Here is a 13,277-nt window from a genome sequence, read left to right on the forward strand (position 1 = left end):
CAGTCTTAAGCTAATGGAAGGACCACAAGTTCCTTTTGCTAGAGATAAGAATGACTGCTTTATCGAGCAGGAATTTTCTTTAAGCCCCAAGGGAATGGAGATCCTTATCCAAATGCCTGACCTTGGGCAAAGGACTTCTTTTGGGGAACAGACACTGTGGTACAATTTCCTAGTCTTACTACTTGGGCCTGTTCCCCTATAATGCTCCTAAAAGGGAAGGTTTTATTATTTCCCCATTAAACTGTACTCTATTTATTAACTGAACTCTTGATCTTAGTGGCCGCAGGCTCTAGATCTGAGTTGTAGACATTTTATCCTTAGACTCAAGTATGTAGTAAATCTCTAACTTTTCTCTCCTTGGTGTAATTAGGAGGGCACAATGGAATTTCTTGTTTCCCTAGTGGCGGGATTTTTCCCCAAGAATTATTTTGCTTAGAGAAGTTACCAAAGTACACATTTTTATCTTTTACCAAAATCCACACAAAATTTCCCAAAGGGAAAGGCATTAATATTGAGAATCATTAAAAATGGAAGTAAAAAGTTGCTGGAGAGCCAGGCGGTGGTGGCGCACGCCTTTAATCCCAGCATTCGGGAGGCAGAGGCAGGCGGATCTCTGTGAGTTCGAGACCAGCCTGGTCTACAGAGCTAGTTCCAGGACAGGCTCCAAAGCCACAGAGAAACCCTGTCTCGAAAAACCAAAAAATAAAAAAAATAATAAAAAAAAGTTGCTGGAGAAGTGTGGTCTGCAATTTTGAAAAGCTGGAATTTTGTCAAGTGTCAACAGTCACCGTGTGATCCATGCCAAAGATCAAGTGGGTAGAGGGGGAGTACAAGGGGATGAAGGGGATTAAGGAACGGATATAGGGAGTGAGAGCTAAAATTAAGAACCATTTGAGGGACAGTATGGAAACCTAATACAGCAGAATCTTACACACACACACACACACACACACACACACACACACACACACAATCCAAATGAAATCACCAAATAATGGAGGAGACAGAGCCCCAACTGGCCATTCCTTTTCACCAAATAAAACTTCCAGAGAGCAGAGGAAATGGTTCTAAACGAAACACCCACCAAGTGGTGGCAATGAGACCAGTATCAAACTTTGGAATGCAAGGGTCCCCCCCACCCCCAAACACAAATAACTTTTTAAAAATACAAACAAGAAAAACCGCGACAAACGGGGCTGAAGGCTACTCGTTTCAAGGCATGTTCCTGGCATTACACACTGAGTCTAGACTCTTAGAGTTGAGGGAGGTGGCCACCCATTGAGACAGTGGAGCTGATCTACTGGGAGCTCACCAAGGCCAGCTGGACTGTGACTGAAAAAGCATGGGTTAAAACTGGACTCTCTGAACATGGCGAACAATGAGGGCTAATGAGAAGCCAAGGACAATGGCACTGGGTTTTGATCCTACGCAATGTGCTGGGAGCCTAGCCAGTTTGGATGTTCACCTTCCTAGATATGGACAGAGGGGGGAGGACCTAGGACTTACCACAGGGCAGGGAACCCTGACTGCACTTTGGACTGGAGAGGGAGGGGGAGAGGAGTGGGAGGAGGGGGAGAAGGATGGGAGGAGGGGGAGAAGGGTGGGAGGAGGGGGAGGGAAATGGGAGGCTGGGAGGAGGTGGAAACTTGTTTTTTTTTTCTTCCTTTTCTCAATAAAAAAAAAATAAAAAACAAACAAACAAAAAAAAAAGAAACTTCCAGTATTTGGTTTGGGCCACATCTAACTGAGTTGTTGCTTCAAATGGCCCAAGAGGACCCCCCCCAAAAAAAACCCAGTCCATTGCTAAGCCTGCAGGTTGTTCTCTACAGATAGTAAGGTCTGATTGCTGAAGACAACACCTACACAACTCACTGAACACCGAGTTGAGCTGGGGCCTACATAGAGCCTTCACCCCCACGTTTTAGTTTCTTTGATACAGGAAGATATGCTGCATGAAATGTAAACACTAAACCAGTCACAGACCCTTTGATCTCCTATGGTTTCCTGACAGATTTGCTAGTGCTATGGCGGAAAAAAGCCTGTGAGGGTTGCCATCCGATATCTGATCTGACTTAAGGCCTCCTCCAGGAGATGGAACCCATGCCCAATAATGCCTGTGTGACCAGACAGGGTAAAACCAAGTACTAATGTGCTCAAAAACTAAACAAACATACAGAAAAAAAACCCTGTGGCAATAACATAACTCCTAATGGCATTCCGATAAACTCATAGATCAGTGCCTTGTTCCACCATCATTCTTCTTCCTACAGTACATGGGAACAAATATGGAGACCCACAGCCAGCCATTATGCTGCCAAAGACCTTGGCACACTCAGCCCTAAAGGAGAAATCTTCATCATATCCCTTCCTCAGGGTTCAGGCAAACCTTCTGAAGAGGAGGCATAATGAATGTAAGACCCAAAGGGGATGGATGATACCAATAAAAGAAGACCCTCTAAGCTAACAGGACCAGAGCTCATTTGAACCTACAGAGACTGAGACAGAATGCACAGAGCTGGTACAGGTCTGTACCAGATGTGGTCCTAGAGCTGAACGGAGAGGTGGCCCCATCCCTAGCCCAAAAGCTATCTCTAAATAATATCTACTTGTAACCGGTCTCACTGAGGAAACAAACTACTTGTAAGGTCGACTGCATGCCCAGTCATGGATGCCAGTAGCAAACATACTCAACGGCACCTTTGGAAATTTCTTGTCTCATAGTATTGTGCCAGGGCTGCTGTATTTATTTATGTATTATTATGTTTTATGTCATCCTTAAGAATATTTATTATTTATTATTTGTATTTTTTATTTTTCTCTATTTCCATAAAGGTTCTTTGGGTATATATTATAGATTCCGTTTTTTTTTGTTTGTTTGTTTTTGTGGGATTTTCGAGTGTGAGAATGAGTGGGTCTCTGTCAATGTTCTTATATACCTTTTCATGAGCTCTTTCCCTTTCTCCCACTATACTCACATACTTGTTTTATTTTTACTATCTTTTATTATTATCCCTTGGAAGTCTGTTTTCTAATAGTAACAGAAAGGAGGTGGATCCAAATGGAAGGGGAGGTGGCTGGGGACTGGGAAGTGTAGAGGGAAGTGTTGCAGGATATTTTTATCACATCATGAACTCAGGGATTGTTTTATTTGCTGAAAAAAAAAACAACAACTGTTTTTAGTTGTGGTATGGCTCAGCCCTAGCACATAACTTTCATCCAAGAACTTTCTGTTTGACTATTGTAAACAGCATTAAATAAAGTCAAGAATAGGTTGAGAAGCAGACCAAGCAACCAGTTGACAGGAAGTAAACGTAGGATTATTAAGATAAATCACAGAGAGTAAGAGGGAATCAGGAAGATGGACAGAGACACACACAGGAAGTAGAAGGGAAGGACATCCCATTTGATGGTCTTGTTTGAGATGGTATAGAAAAAAAAAGGGCTTTGAAGATGTCACCTGAAGAGGAAGGTCAGCTGGGTGCTTTCTTGCCTCTCTCAGCTAGCAGGCTGTCATTCCAGCATCTGGCTCCCTAGTCTTCATTGGTAAAATCAAATGGTTGAGATTTTGTTAAAAACAACAGTGGGTGTTCCAATGTGTGACATGACCACACAGAGAAATCACACCAGTTGCGGGCAAACTGAGAAACCCACATTTAGTAAGACAGGTGGGAAGTCCTCAAGGAGAGAGTTAAGTAACACTAAAAGGAAAATTCATTCCCCCACTAAGAATGGGAAATACATTAGGACCCTGTATAGTGCTACTTTAGATGGTTTGAAAATAAAAGTAGAAAGTGAGTCGGGTGGTAGTGGTGCATGCCTTTAATCCCAGCACTAGGGAGGCAGCAGCTGGTGAATCTCTGTGAGTTTGAAGTCAGCCTGGTCTACAGAGTGAGTTCCAAGACAGACAGGGGCTACACAGAGAAACTCTGTCTCAAAAAAAAAAAAAAACAAAAACAAAAACACAAACAAAAAACAAACAAACCAAAGAAAAAGAAGAAAATAGAAGCAGAAAATGAAAATAAATGACTTAACTATGATTTAAATGAGACTGACATAATACTAATTATAATTACTATCAGCCTTATAATTCATACTTTATTCTTAATAGCCATAGTGGTATTTTGTGCCAAATATAAGAAGTGGTTTGATAATTGTGCCAAGTATGAAAGACAGAATGATAAGATACAAGCGTTAGATAGATCTATAAATGAATATAAGTAAAATACTCTGCAAATCAAAACAACTCTGAGATTCCATTTTACACCTGTAAGAATGGCCAAGATCAAAAACACTGATGACAACTTATGCTGGAGAGGTTGTGGGGAAAAGGGAACACTCCTCCATTGCTGGTGGGAGTGCAAGCCAGTACAACCCCTTTGGATGTCAGTGTGATGATTTCTCAGAAAATTAGGAAACAACCTTCCTCAAGACCCAATAATACTACTTTTGGGTATATATCCAAAGGACACTCAGTCATGCCACAAGGACATGTGCTCAACTATGTTCATAGCAGCATTGTTTGTCATAGCCAGAACCTGGAAACAACCTAAATGACCCTCGATCGAAGAATGGATGAGGAAAATGTGGTACATTTATACAATGGAGTACTACACAGCAGAAAAAAATAACAACAGCTTGAATTTTGCAGGAAAATTGATGGAGCTAGAAAACATTATTTTGAGTGAGGTCACCCAGACACAGAAAGACAATTATCACATGTAACCACTCATAGGTGGTTTTTAAACATAAAGCAAAGAAAACCAGCCTACAAACCACAATCCCAGAGAACTAAGACAACAATGTGGACACTAAGAGATACTTACATAGATAAAATAATCTACATGGGAAGTAGAAAGTAGAAAAAGACAAGATCTCCTGAGTAAATTGGGAGCATAGGGACCTTGGGGGAGCAGAGAAAAATGTAGAGCTCAATAAATATCAATAAAAATAGAAAAATGTAGAGCTCAATAAATTTTAATAAAATAAAAAAGAAAGAAGGAACTAAAGAAAATCTTGGAGCTTGATATGGTGTGGCACACCTTTAACCCCAGCACTGTGAAGGCAGAGGCTGATGGATCTCTGAGTCTGAGGTCAGCCAGAGAAAGATTTGCGACAGCCAAGCTTACACGGTGAAGGAAACTATGGAAACAAGAAAGCTGGAGAAGATGTGATTGAATGAGAGGCCATATTCCAGCCCCAGTATGCAGCAGAACTTGACAGCTTTGGACATGTTGTTAGTATTCAGGCATCTGTCCTCGCCTGCCCTTGGGTTTCTGACAGGCTATGTCCTCAGCTGCAGTCACTAAGAACATCTCCTGTGCACACTCTCTACATTTCCTTTTAAAAGGTGGGCCTTGCCGGGAGGTGGTGGCGCACGCCTTTAATCCCAGCACACGGGAGGCAGAGGCAGGCGGATCTCTGTGAGTTCGAGACCAGCCTGGTCTACAAGAGCTAGTTCCAGGACAGGCTCCAAAGCTACAGAGAAACCCAGTCTCGAAAAACCAAATAAATAAATAAATAAATAAATAAAAAAAAGGTGGGCCTTGTCCACCTCCTATCTCTTTTTTCCTCTGTCTGTTCCTATCTATCTATCTATCTATCTATCCGCCCCACTTCTCTGCCTGTCTCTGTCTCTTACCCCCTCTCCTTGCCTGTCTCTTCTCTTCTGCTACTCCTGTCCCCAGAGGCCAGTCTTCCCTCTCTCCTTCCCCTTTTTCCAATTCCCTTTCCTTTAATAAAGAGACAGATGGGAGGTGGGCAAGGGAACATAGTGAATGTACACAGGAGGTGCTATTAGTTGCTGTAGTTGAGGATATATCCTGTCAGGACCCCAAGGGCAGGCCAGTGCAGATGCCTGAATACAAACACATGTGGTCCAAGATTTAGAGTTAAGGACAGAAGAAAGGAGTTATGGAATAAAGACATTGAAGCCAGGCATTTGTCAGGGGTGTACCTGAACAGAGGCCTAGTTTAAAGGTCATTGCATGAAGCTATGAAATTGAAGCTTGGATTGCCTTGGAGAACCCAAGATGTTATATATGGCAGAGTTGTGGGAAACCTGCTGAGGAGAGCTGCTAACAGGTAGTGGAACCAGCCCAAGAGAAAGAAGTTTGTTTTAAGTCAAACAAAGCTGAACACAGTTGAGGATCTGAAGAGTGTTTTGACATCAGACACAAAGATGAAAAGTTTGGAGTTTGCCCAGCTGGTTTCCAGTCATGCTTTGGTCCAGCATTTCCTCACTATGCTCCTTTCCCTGTGTTTTGTAATGGTAATGTATATCCTGTGCCATTGTATGTTGAAAGTATGTGATCTGTTGTTTTATTTTGTTTTTTTAATATTTTTATGGTTTATTTAACTTTATTTTATGTGCATTGGTGTGAAGTGTCAGATTCCCTGGAACTGATCATCAGACAGTTGTGAGCTGCCATGTGGGTGCTGGGAATTGAACCCGGGTCCTCTGGAAGAGCAGTCAGTGCTCTTAACCACTGAGCCATCTCTCCAGCCCCTGCTTTTTTATTTTGATTTTACAGGGATTACAGTTAAGAGGTTGCATGAGTCTTAGAAGAGACTTTGGACTTTGAAACAAGTTTGAGACTGTTATATACTACAGGGACTTTGGAAATTAGACTGTGTTCATTTTTGCATTTTGTTATGGCTATAAGCCTTTGGGGTCCAGGGAGTGGAATGTGGTGGTTTGAAAGAAAATGACCCCCAAAGGGAGTTGCACTATTAGGAGGTGTGGCCTTGTTGGAAGAATTATGTCACTGTGGGGTCAGATTTTGAGATCTCTTTGCTCAAGTTTCCCTCAGTGTGACTGTCAGTCAACTTCCTGCTGCCTTCTGGTCAAGATACATAGCACTCTCAGCTCCAGCATCAGATAATCAGATATGCATGCATGCCTCCATGTTCTCCCCATCATGATGATAATGGATTGAACCTCTGAAACTGTAAACAAATCACTCCAATTAAATGTTCTTTCTTTTTAAAAAAGATTTATTACACACACACACACACACACACACACACACACACACACATTTCTGCCTGCATGTATGCCTGCAGACCAGAAGAGGGCACCAGATCTCATTACAGATGGTTGTGAGCTACCATGTGGTTACTGGGTATTGAACCTTGGTCCTCTGGAAGAACAGCTAATGCTCTTAACCATTAAGCCACCTCCCCAGCCCTTAAATGTTTTCTTTGTAAGAGTTGCCATGGTCATGGTGTCTCTTCACAACGATACAAACCTTAACTAAGACACGTGTCTTCGTTACTTTTCTATTGCTGTGAAGAGACACCATGACCAAGGTAATTTAGAAAGCATTTAATTGGGGGTTTGCTTACAGTTTCATGGGTGAATTCATGACCTTCATGGTGGGGAACGAGGCAGGCAATGGTGCTACAGCAGCAGCGTAGAGCCTTTATCTATTCCACAACCATTAGACAGTGTGTGCACAAACACAGGGTGGGGGGAGGGGAATGGTGAGGGCTTTTGAAGTCTCAAAGCCCACCCCCAATGCCACACCATCTCCAACAGTGCCACACCTCTTAATTCTTCTGCAACCCTGTCCACCAACATAGATCTATTAGCCCCCAACCCTCTATCATTCCAGAAGATTTTATGGAGAGACTCTCACAGAATTCTCCTTTCTTGCTATGTGTCACAAACAGAAGAGAAAATGCCAACAAAAACAAGGAAAATCATGTCAGCAGTGGGGAAGCGGCTCAAGCAAAGTCTTGAAGTCCAAAAGTATCAGATATTTGTCTCTTGCTCATGACTTAGCATTTGCAGGCCCCGGTATGTATGCATGAATATGCATGTGTGTGGGTGCGCTGTGTCACGGAGCACATGTGGAAGTCAGAGGATACCTTTCGCAACTGGTTCTTTCCTTTCACTAAAGGGCCTAGGTGATCAAACTCAGGTTCATCAGACTTAGCAGCAAGCACCTTTACTGGCTTAGCCGCCTCGCTAGCCAGGCCTTGGTTTTTTTTTTTTTTGATAAAACTATCTTGTAATGATTGAGGGTACCCAATTAAAACACTGTCAGGTCCAAAATGACAAACACAATTATAGTGAAAAATTATATTTCACATCTGACATTGTGGAACACAGGATACAAACTACGTATTAATTATACATTACGACGCCATTTGTTATCATTGTGTTGTTATTGTTCGATTAGCTCTGTAGCTAGCGTAAAGAAATGGAACCACGGAACAATCAGACCCCTAGAACCTAGCAGAGGTAGATACAAGTTACCATGACAACGGCGCGCTCAGACATTTTCTGACCACGCTCTGCTAGGAAGTACAAGGCCCCGGCGTGTTGCGTCATCACTGCGCGCTCGGTGGCTTGCTCGGCGCTGTCTGGGAAGGTCCCGGCCGGGCTACCGTCGCCGCACGCCAGGAATTATTTTGTTCTTTTTCACCTTTGTTACAACGCGGAGCTCACGAGGCCGTAAGTGTAGGCGGCAAGGCCGCCGGGCGGGCTCCCTTCGGTGGCGCGCCGGCCCGTCCGCTTCCTCCTCACTCGGGCCTCTCCGCGTCTACTTCCGGGCGGAGCACCGCTCCCCGCTCGGCCCTTTGTGTCCCTGCGGCGGAGGCGCGGGCCTGGCGGGCTGTGTGGAGGCGGCGGGCACTGGGTCCGGGCGACGCGGCGGGAAGGCGGGCGCGCGCCTCTGCGGCCCGGGTGAGGACCGCCGGGGTCGGGTCGTGGGACTGCGCGGGCCAGGGCGACGCCGCGAGGGCGAGACGAGCATTGGGCAGGGACGCCTTTCCGCCCGCCTCCGTGTGGCCTAACAAAGCGCAGCCGGAACCGGGCCTCGGCTTATGTGCGGACCCCCTTTCTCTCGGAGCCAAGTGTGGTGGCTTTGTGTTGTTTCTAGTTTTCACGGCCTCATACCCCCCTTTTTTTCTTTTTTGTTCCCTCCCTGCAGCTAGTTCATTGAAAGCTGTCAGCCCCTCAGGGAGCTGGTTTCTATCAATATGAATCTTTTCAACTTGGACCGTTTTCGCTTTGAGAAAAGGAATAAGATTGAGGAAGCTCCCGAAGCAGCCCCTCAGACCTCCCAGCCCGCTCCTTCATCACCAATTTCTCTTAGTGCTGAAGAGGAGAATGCTGAAGGGGAAGTTAGCAGGGCAAACACCCCAGACTCAGATATAACTGAAAAAACAGGTGAGTTACAATGTGACAAACTGGATAGAGCATCCAGAGGTGACAGAAAAGAGGAAGTGGTGGTGCTACCCAGACTGATAGATTATCTCTGGTTTTGCCCTTTGAAACACAGCCGGCGTTGGTACTGCCATAGGCACCAAGTACCTGCCAACCGAGCACATCTCCATTGTTATTTCACACGTAAGAGCTCTTGGGATACCGCAGCACAACGATGGACGCCGAAAGCCTAGTTTACAGGAGTCTTAGGTCAAAATGGCTACTCAGAGAGCGATGTAGGCAGTCCTGTTATGGGGTAGACCTTGGGGCTGTTCACTTGATTACAGGTTTTCATTCATTCTAATATTCCTTTAGATTTTTTTCCTACCTCTTTTTGCTTGAGGCAGGATCTGATTGTGTAGCTTTGGGCTGCTGTGAAACTCACATTGTAGACTGGGTGACTTTGAAATTGTGATCCTCCGGTCTCTGCCTCCCTAGGGCTGGGATTACAGCCACGTGTCAGCACACCTGGCATCCTTTTCCTGGCTTTTTGAAACTGGGTGCTTGCTGTGTATTCCAGTGCAGCTTGCTGTTCACTGTGTAGCCCGATAAGGCAGGGAACTCAAACAGTACCCCTGCCTCACTCGCTTCAGTGCTGGGATTTCAGCCATGGTTACAGGCTTGACCCACCTCAATCACCTCAGTAGTTTTTGTTACTCTTGGTGAGTAAAGCATTTTAAATGAGTGTCACAGGTTGTTAGGGACCATCAGCTGAGGAGAGTGAGTCCCAGATGAGGATTTGGGAACAAGGATGTAACCCACACAGCATGTTGTGGAGGTCAGAGAACAGTTTGAGGCATCGGCTTTCTCTGCATCGTGGTTCTCTGGGTGGAACTGAGGGTGCCAGTTTTGTGGGGCAAGCACTTTGTTTGCCGACCCAGCTCACTGGCCTCAAAATATTATGAACATTAATTTTTTTAGGTATAGTTAGTGGTGTTTCTCATTATGTCATTTAATAATCCTGTAAGGTAAATAGTCAGATTTTTGGAAAGGAGACCCAGGGAGGTTAAGTTTTAAGAGACTTAGTAGACTCTTACAAATTTACACGTTTGCATTGCTGAGAGTGAGCCACAAATCATATTAGGTACCTACCTTCCTTCCTCCGTCCATCCCTCCCTTTCGTTTTTTTTTTTTTTTTATGTTTGTTTTTTTGTTTTTGTTTGAGACAGGCTTTCTCTGTAGCGTGGCTGTCTTAGAACTTCCTCTGTAGATCAGGCTGTCTGGAACTCAGAGATCTGCCTGCCTCTGCCTCCCAAGGCGTGTGCCACCACTACCTGTTTCTTTTTCTTTTTTTGCCCAAGACAGTATTTCTCCTTTTAACAGTCCTGGCTGTCCTGAAATTCTCTTTTTAAACCAGGTTGGCCTTGAATTTACTAAGACCCACCCGCCTCTCCCTTCGCCTGCTGGGATTAAAGGCGGCACTGCCTGCTGCCACCACCACCCAGCTAGACAGTTTCTTAGGAATGTGATGGTAATCTTGGAAGTTTTAGTTTCTGTTTCAATTTCTGATGGCAGGCAGTATATCAAAAACTTTTAAATTAGTATGACCAGAAAGAGTGTTAGCATGCATTTTTACCCATTGTACTGGATGGTTTTATGCCAACTGGACACAAGCTAAAGTCGAGTGAGAGAAAAGAAGGAACTTCAGTTAAGAAAAATGCTGTAGATCAGGCTGTAGCTAAGCCTGTAGGGCATTTTTTAAATTTAGTGATTTATGAGGGAAAGGCCCAGTCCATTGTGTATCATACCACCCCTGGGCAGGTGGTCCTGGAATCTATAAGAAAAGAGGTGAGCAAGCCGTGAAGAGCACCCCTCCATGGTCTCTGCATTAACTCCTATCTCAAGTTCCCTGCCCTGTTGGAGTTCCTAGCCTGGCTTCCTTTAACGAAGAGTAATGTGGAGTATTGACCAAATAAACCATGTCCTCCCCAGCTTGCTTTTTGGTCTTGGTGTTTCATCGCAGCAAGAGAAATCCTAAGACACCCATGTATCTTTTTGTTTGCTAATCTTTCACTGGAATGGAACATTAATGACTGATTACAATTATTAAAATAACCTTTTCTTTTCTTTTTCTTTTTAAGACAGGGTCTTAGGCAGCACCTGTAGCCTTGAATTTGATAGGTAGTGGAAACTAGCCTTTCCGTGCTTTAGCCTCCCTGGTCTTGGGACTACAGGTGTGTTGGGCAACCCTCCCATGAAGCTTAGGAGAACATTTTAAAAGACTTGGATGTAATTGAAACTCGGTGGATTAAGAGTCAGATTTCTAAAGGCTTTGATTTATTTAACTGGAAGGATTTTAAGCCCAGAATTGGCAATTTTTCTTTTCTATTTTCTATCTGAATTGCATGAAAATGGCTGTATGTATGTATGTATGTATCTAATGTCTGATGTTCAGGTAATTTTCCAGTAGTTATGCCTTTTTTGTTTGTTTTTGTTTTTTTCTGGACAGGTTTTCTCTGTGTAACCCTGGCTGTCCTGGAACTCAGACCTAACTGCCTCTGGCTCTCTAGTACTGGGATTAAAGTAGTGCACAACCACTCAGGTATACTCAGTTTTTAAAGAAATAGCCCAGGCTGGCTTTGAACATATTTCCCTTACTATTATATTTATTTATTCATATACGTGTTTATTTTTTGAGACAGGGTTTCTTAGTGTAGGCGTGGCTGGTCTGAAACTCACTGTGCAGAACAGGCTGGCCACACAGATCTGCTTGCCTCTTTTGGAATTAAAGGTGTGTTTTAATTCCAAAACCCCATTTTGCTGTTTATTATTTATTTTTGAGACAACATCCTTTGTGTAGATGAGATTGAGCTTGTGTGTGTGGTGTTCTTGCTTCTGACATACATGCTTCCTGGATGCTTGGAGAACTGTGGGCCCGCCAGGGTTTAGGTTTCAGACTTTAGTGGGTCAAGAAAGAATTGGGTGTAAGTAGGACATTTTGTGCGCCTCTGCTTCATTTTAATTAAGTGGGCATTGGGTGAGAATTTTTAAGTCTCATCTCTGAAAGTAAACGTGCTTTGTAAACAAGATTTCAGTGCAGTGTTTTAGTTACTTATCAATACTGTTATATGTATGTATTTTGTGCTTTGCTTCCTTAAAACACTATTTATTTATTTATTTATTTATTCCCGAGACAGGGTTTCTCTGTAGCTTTGGAGCCTGTCTTTGGACAAGCCCTTGTAGACCAGGCTGACCTCGAATTCTCAGAGATCCTCCTTGCTCAGTCTCCCAAGTGCTGGGATTAAAGGCGTGCGGTACTACTGCCTGTGGTTTTGTTAAACTTTTATTTTATTGTTGGGGACTGTTTGGAGGTGAGAGTACAGTTTGCTGGGGTCAGTGCTCTTCTTCCATGTGTGTCTTGAGGATTGAAATTTGCTCCTTCATTTGCTAAGCTGTCTCACCACCCTCTTTAAAAAGGATTTATTTTTTTTGTTTTGGCTGCATATATATGTGTGCATCATGAGTGTCCCTAATGTCTACAGAAGCCAGAAGACGGCACGGCTCAGCAGGAACTGCAGTTACATGCGTGTTAGCCTCTTCTGAGGGGGAACTGAAAGAACAGCATGGCCTTCTAACATCTGAGCCATCGCCCTATCTCGCTCTTTTTTATTAATATATGAAAAATTTAATTTTTTTAAAATTTAATTGCTTCTTCCAGGGGTGAGGATGAAGCTTACTATTAACATACTTTATTTTATGTGAATTGGTATGAAGGTATCAGATCTTCTAGAACTGGAGTTACAGACAGTTGTAAGCTGCCATGTAGGTGCTAGGAATTGAACCCAGGTCCTCTGGAAGAACAGTGCTCTTAACCGCTGAGCCATTTCTCTAGCCTCCAGACCTTTGTTTCTTGATCTTCCTTGCCTCCACCTCCCAAATGCTGGGATTACAGACCTTTTATCATTCCTTATCTTTTAAAAACATTTATATATTTATTTGTATGTATAAACATGCTCTCTTCCCCTTCTCTCCCTTTTCCACTGTTTTTTCCTCCCCTTGGCCTTATGCTTGCTATGCAAGCACTCAGCACTGAGCTGCATTGCCTCATAAACTTTCTTTAGCATTC

At 43.7% G+C, this 13,277-nt stretch overlaps 1 protein-coding gene across 2 annotated transcripts in view; it reads left to right on the forward strand.

Moving 5' to 3' along the window:
• Window positions 1-8,333: 8,333 nt before the first annotated feature.
• Smarcad1 (SWI/SNF-related, matrix-associated actin-dependent regulator of chromatin, subfamily a, containing DEAD/H box 1) overlaps window positions 8,334-13,277 on the forward strand; it is a 65,240-nt gene continuing 60,296 nt past the window's right edge. Inside the window, exons 1-2 of one of the 2 annotated variants that reach the window (XM_041640575.1) lie at window positions 8,334-8,458; window positions 8,937-9,175. In XM_041640575.1, coding sequence (XP_041496509.1) covers window positions 8,986-9,175 — 190 coding nt within the window. In that variant the 5' untranslated portion in view covers window positions 8,334-8,458; window positions 8,937-8,985. Of the gene's footprint in view, window positions 8,459-8,553; window positions 8,690-8,936; window positions 9,176-13,277 lie in introns of those variants that run through there. The other variant, XM_041640568.1, reaches the window with a different exon arrangement.

The sequence above is a fragment of the Microtus oregoni genome, unplaced genomic scaffold, assembly GCF_018167655.1.
Source record: "Microtus oregoni isolate MIOR12 unplaced genomic scaffold, Mior012 000002F_ref0000024, whole genome shotgun sequence".
NCBI lineage: Eukaryota > Metazoa > Chordata > Mammalia > Rodentia > Cricetidae > Microtus > Microtus oregoni.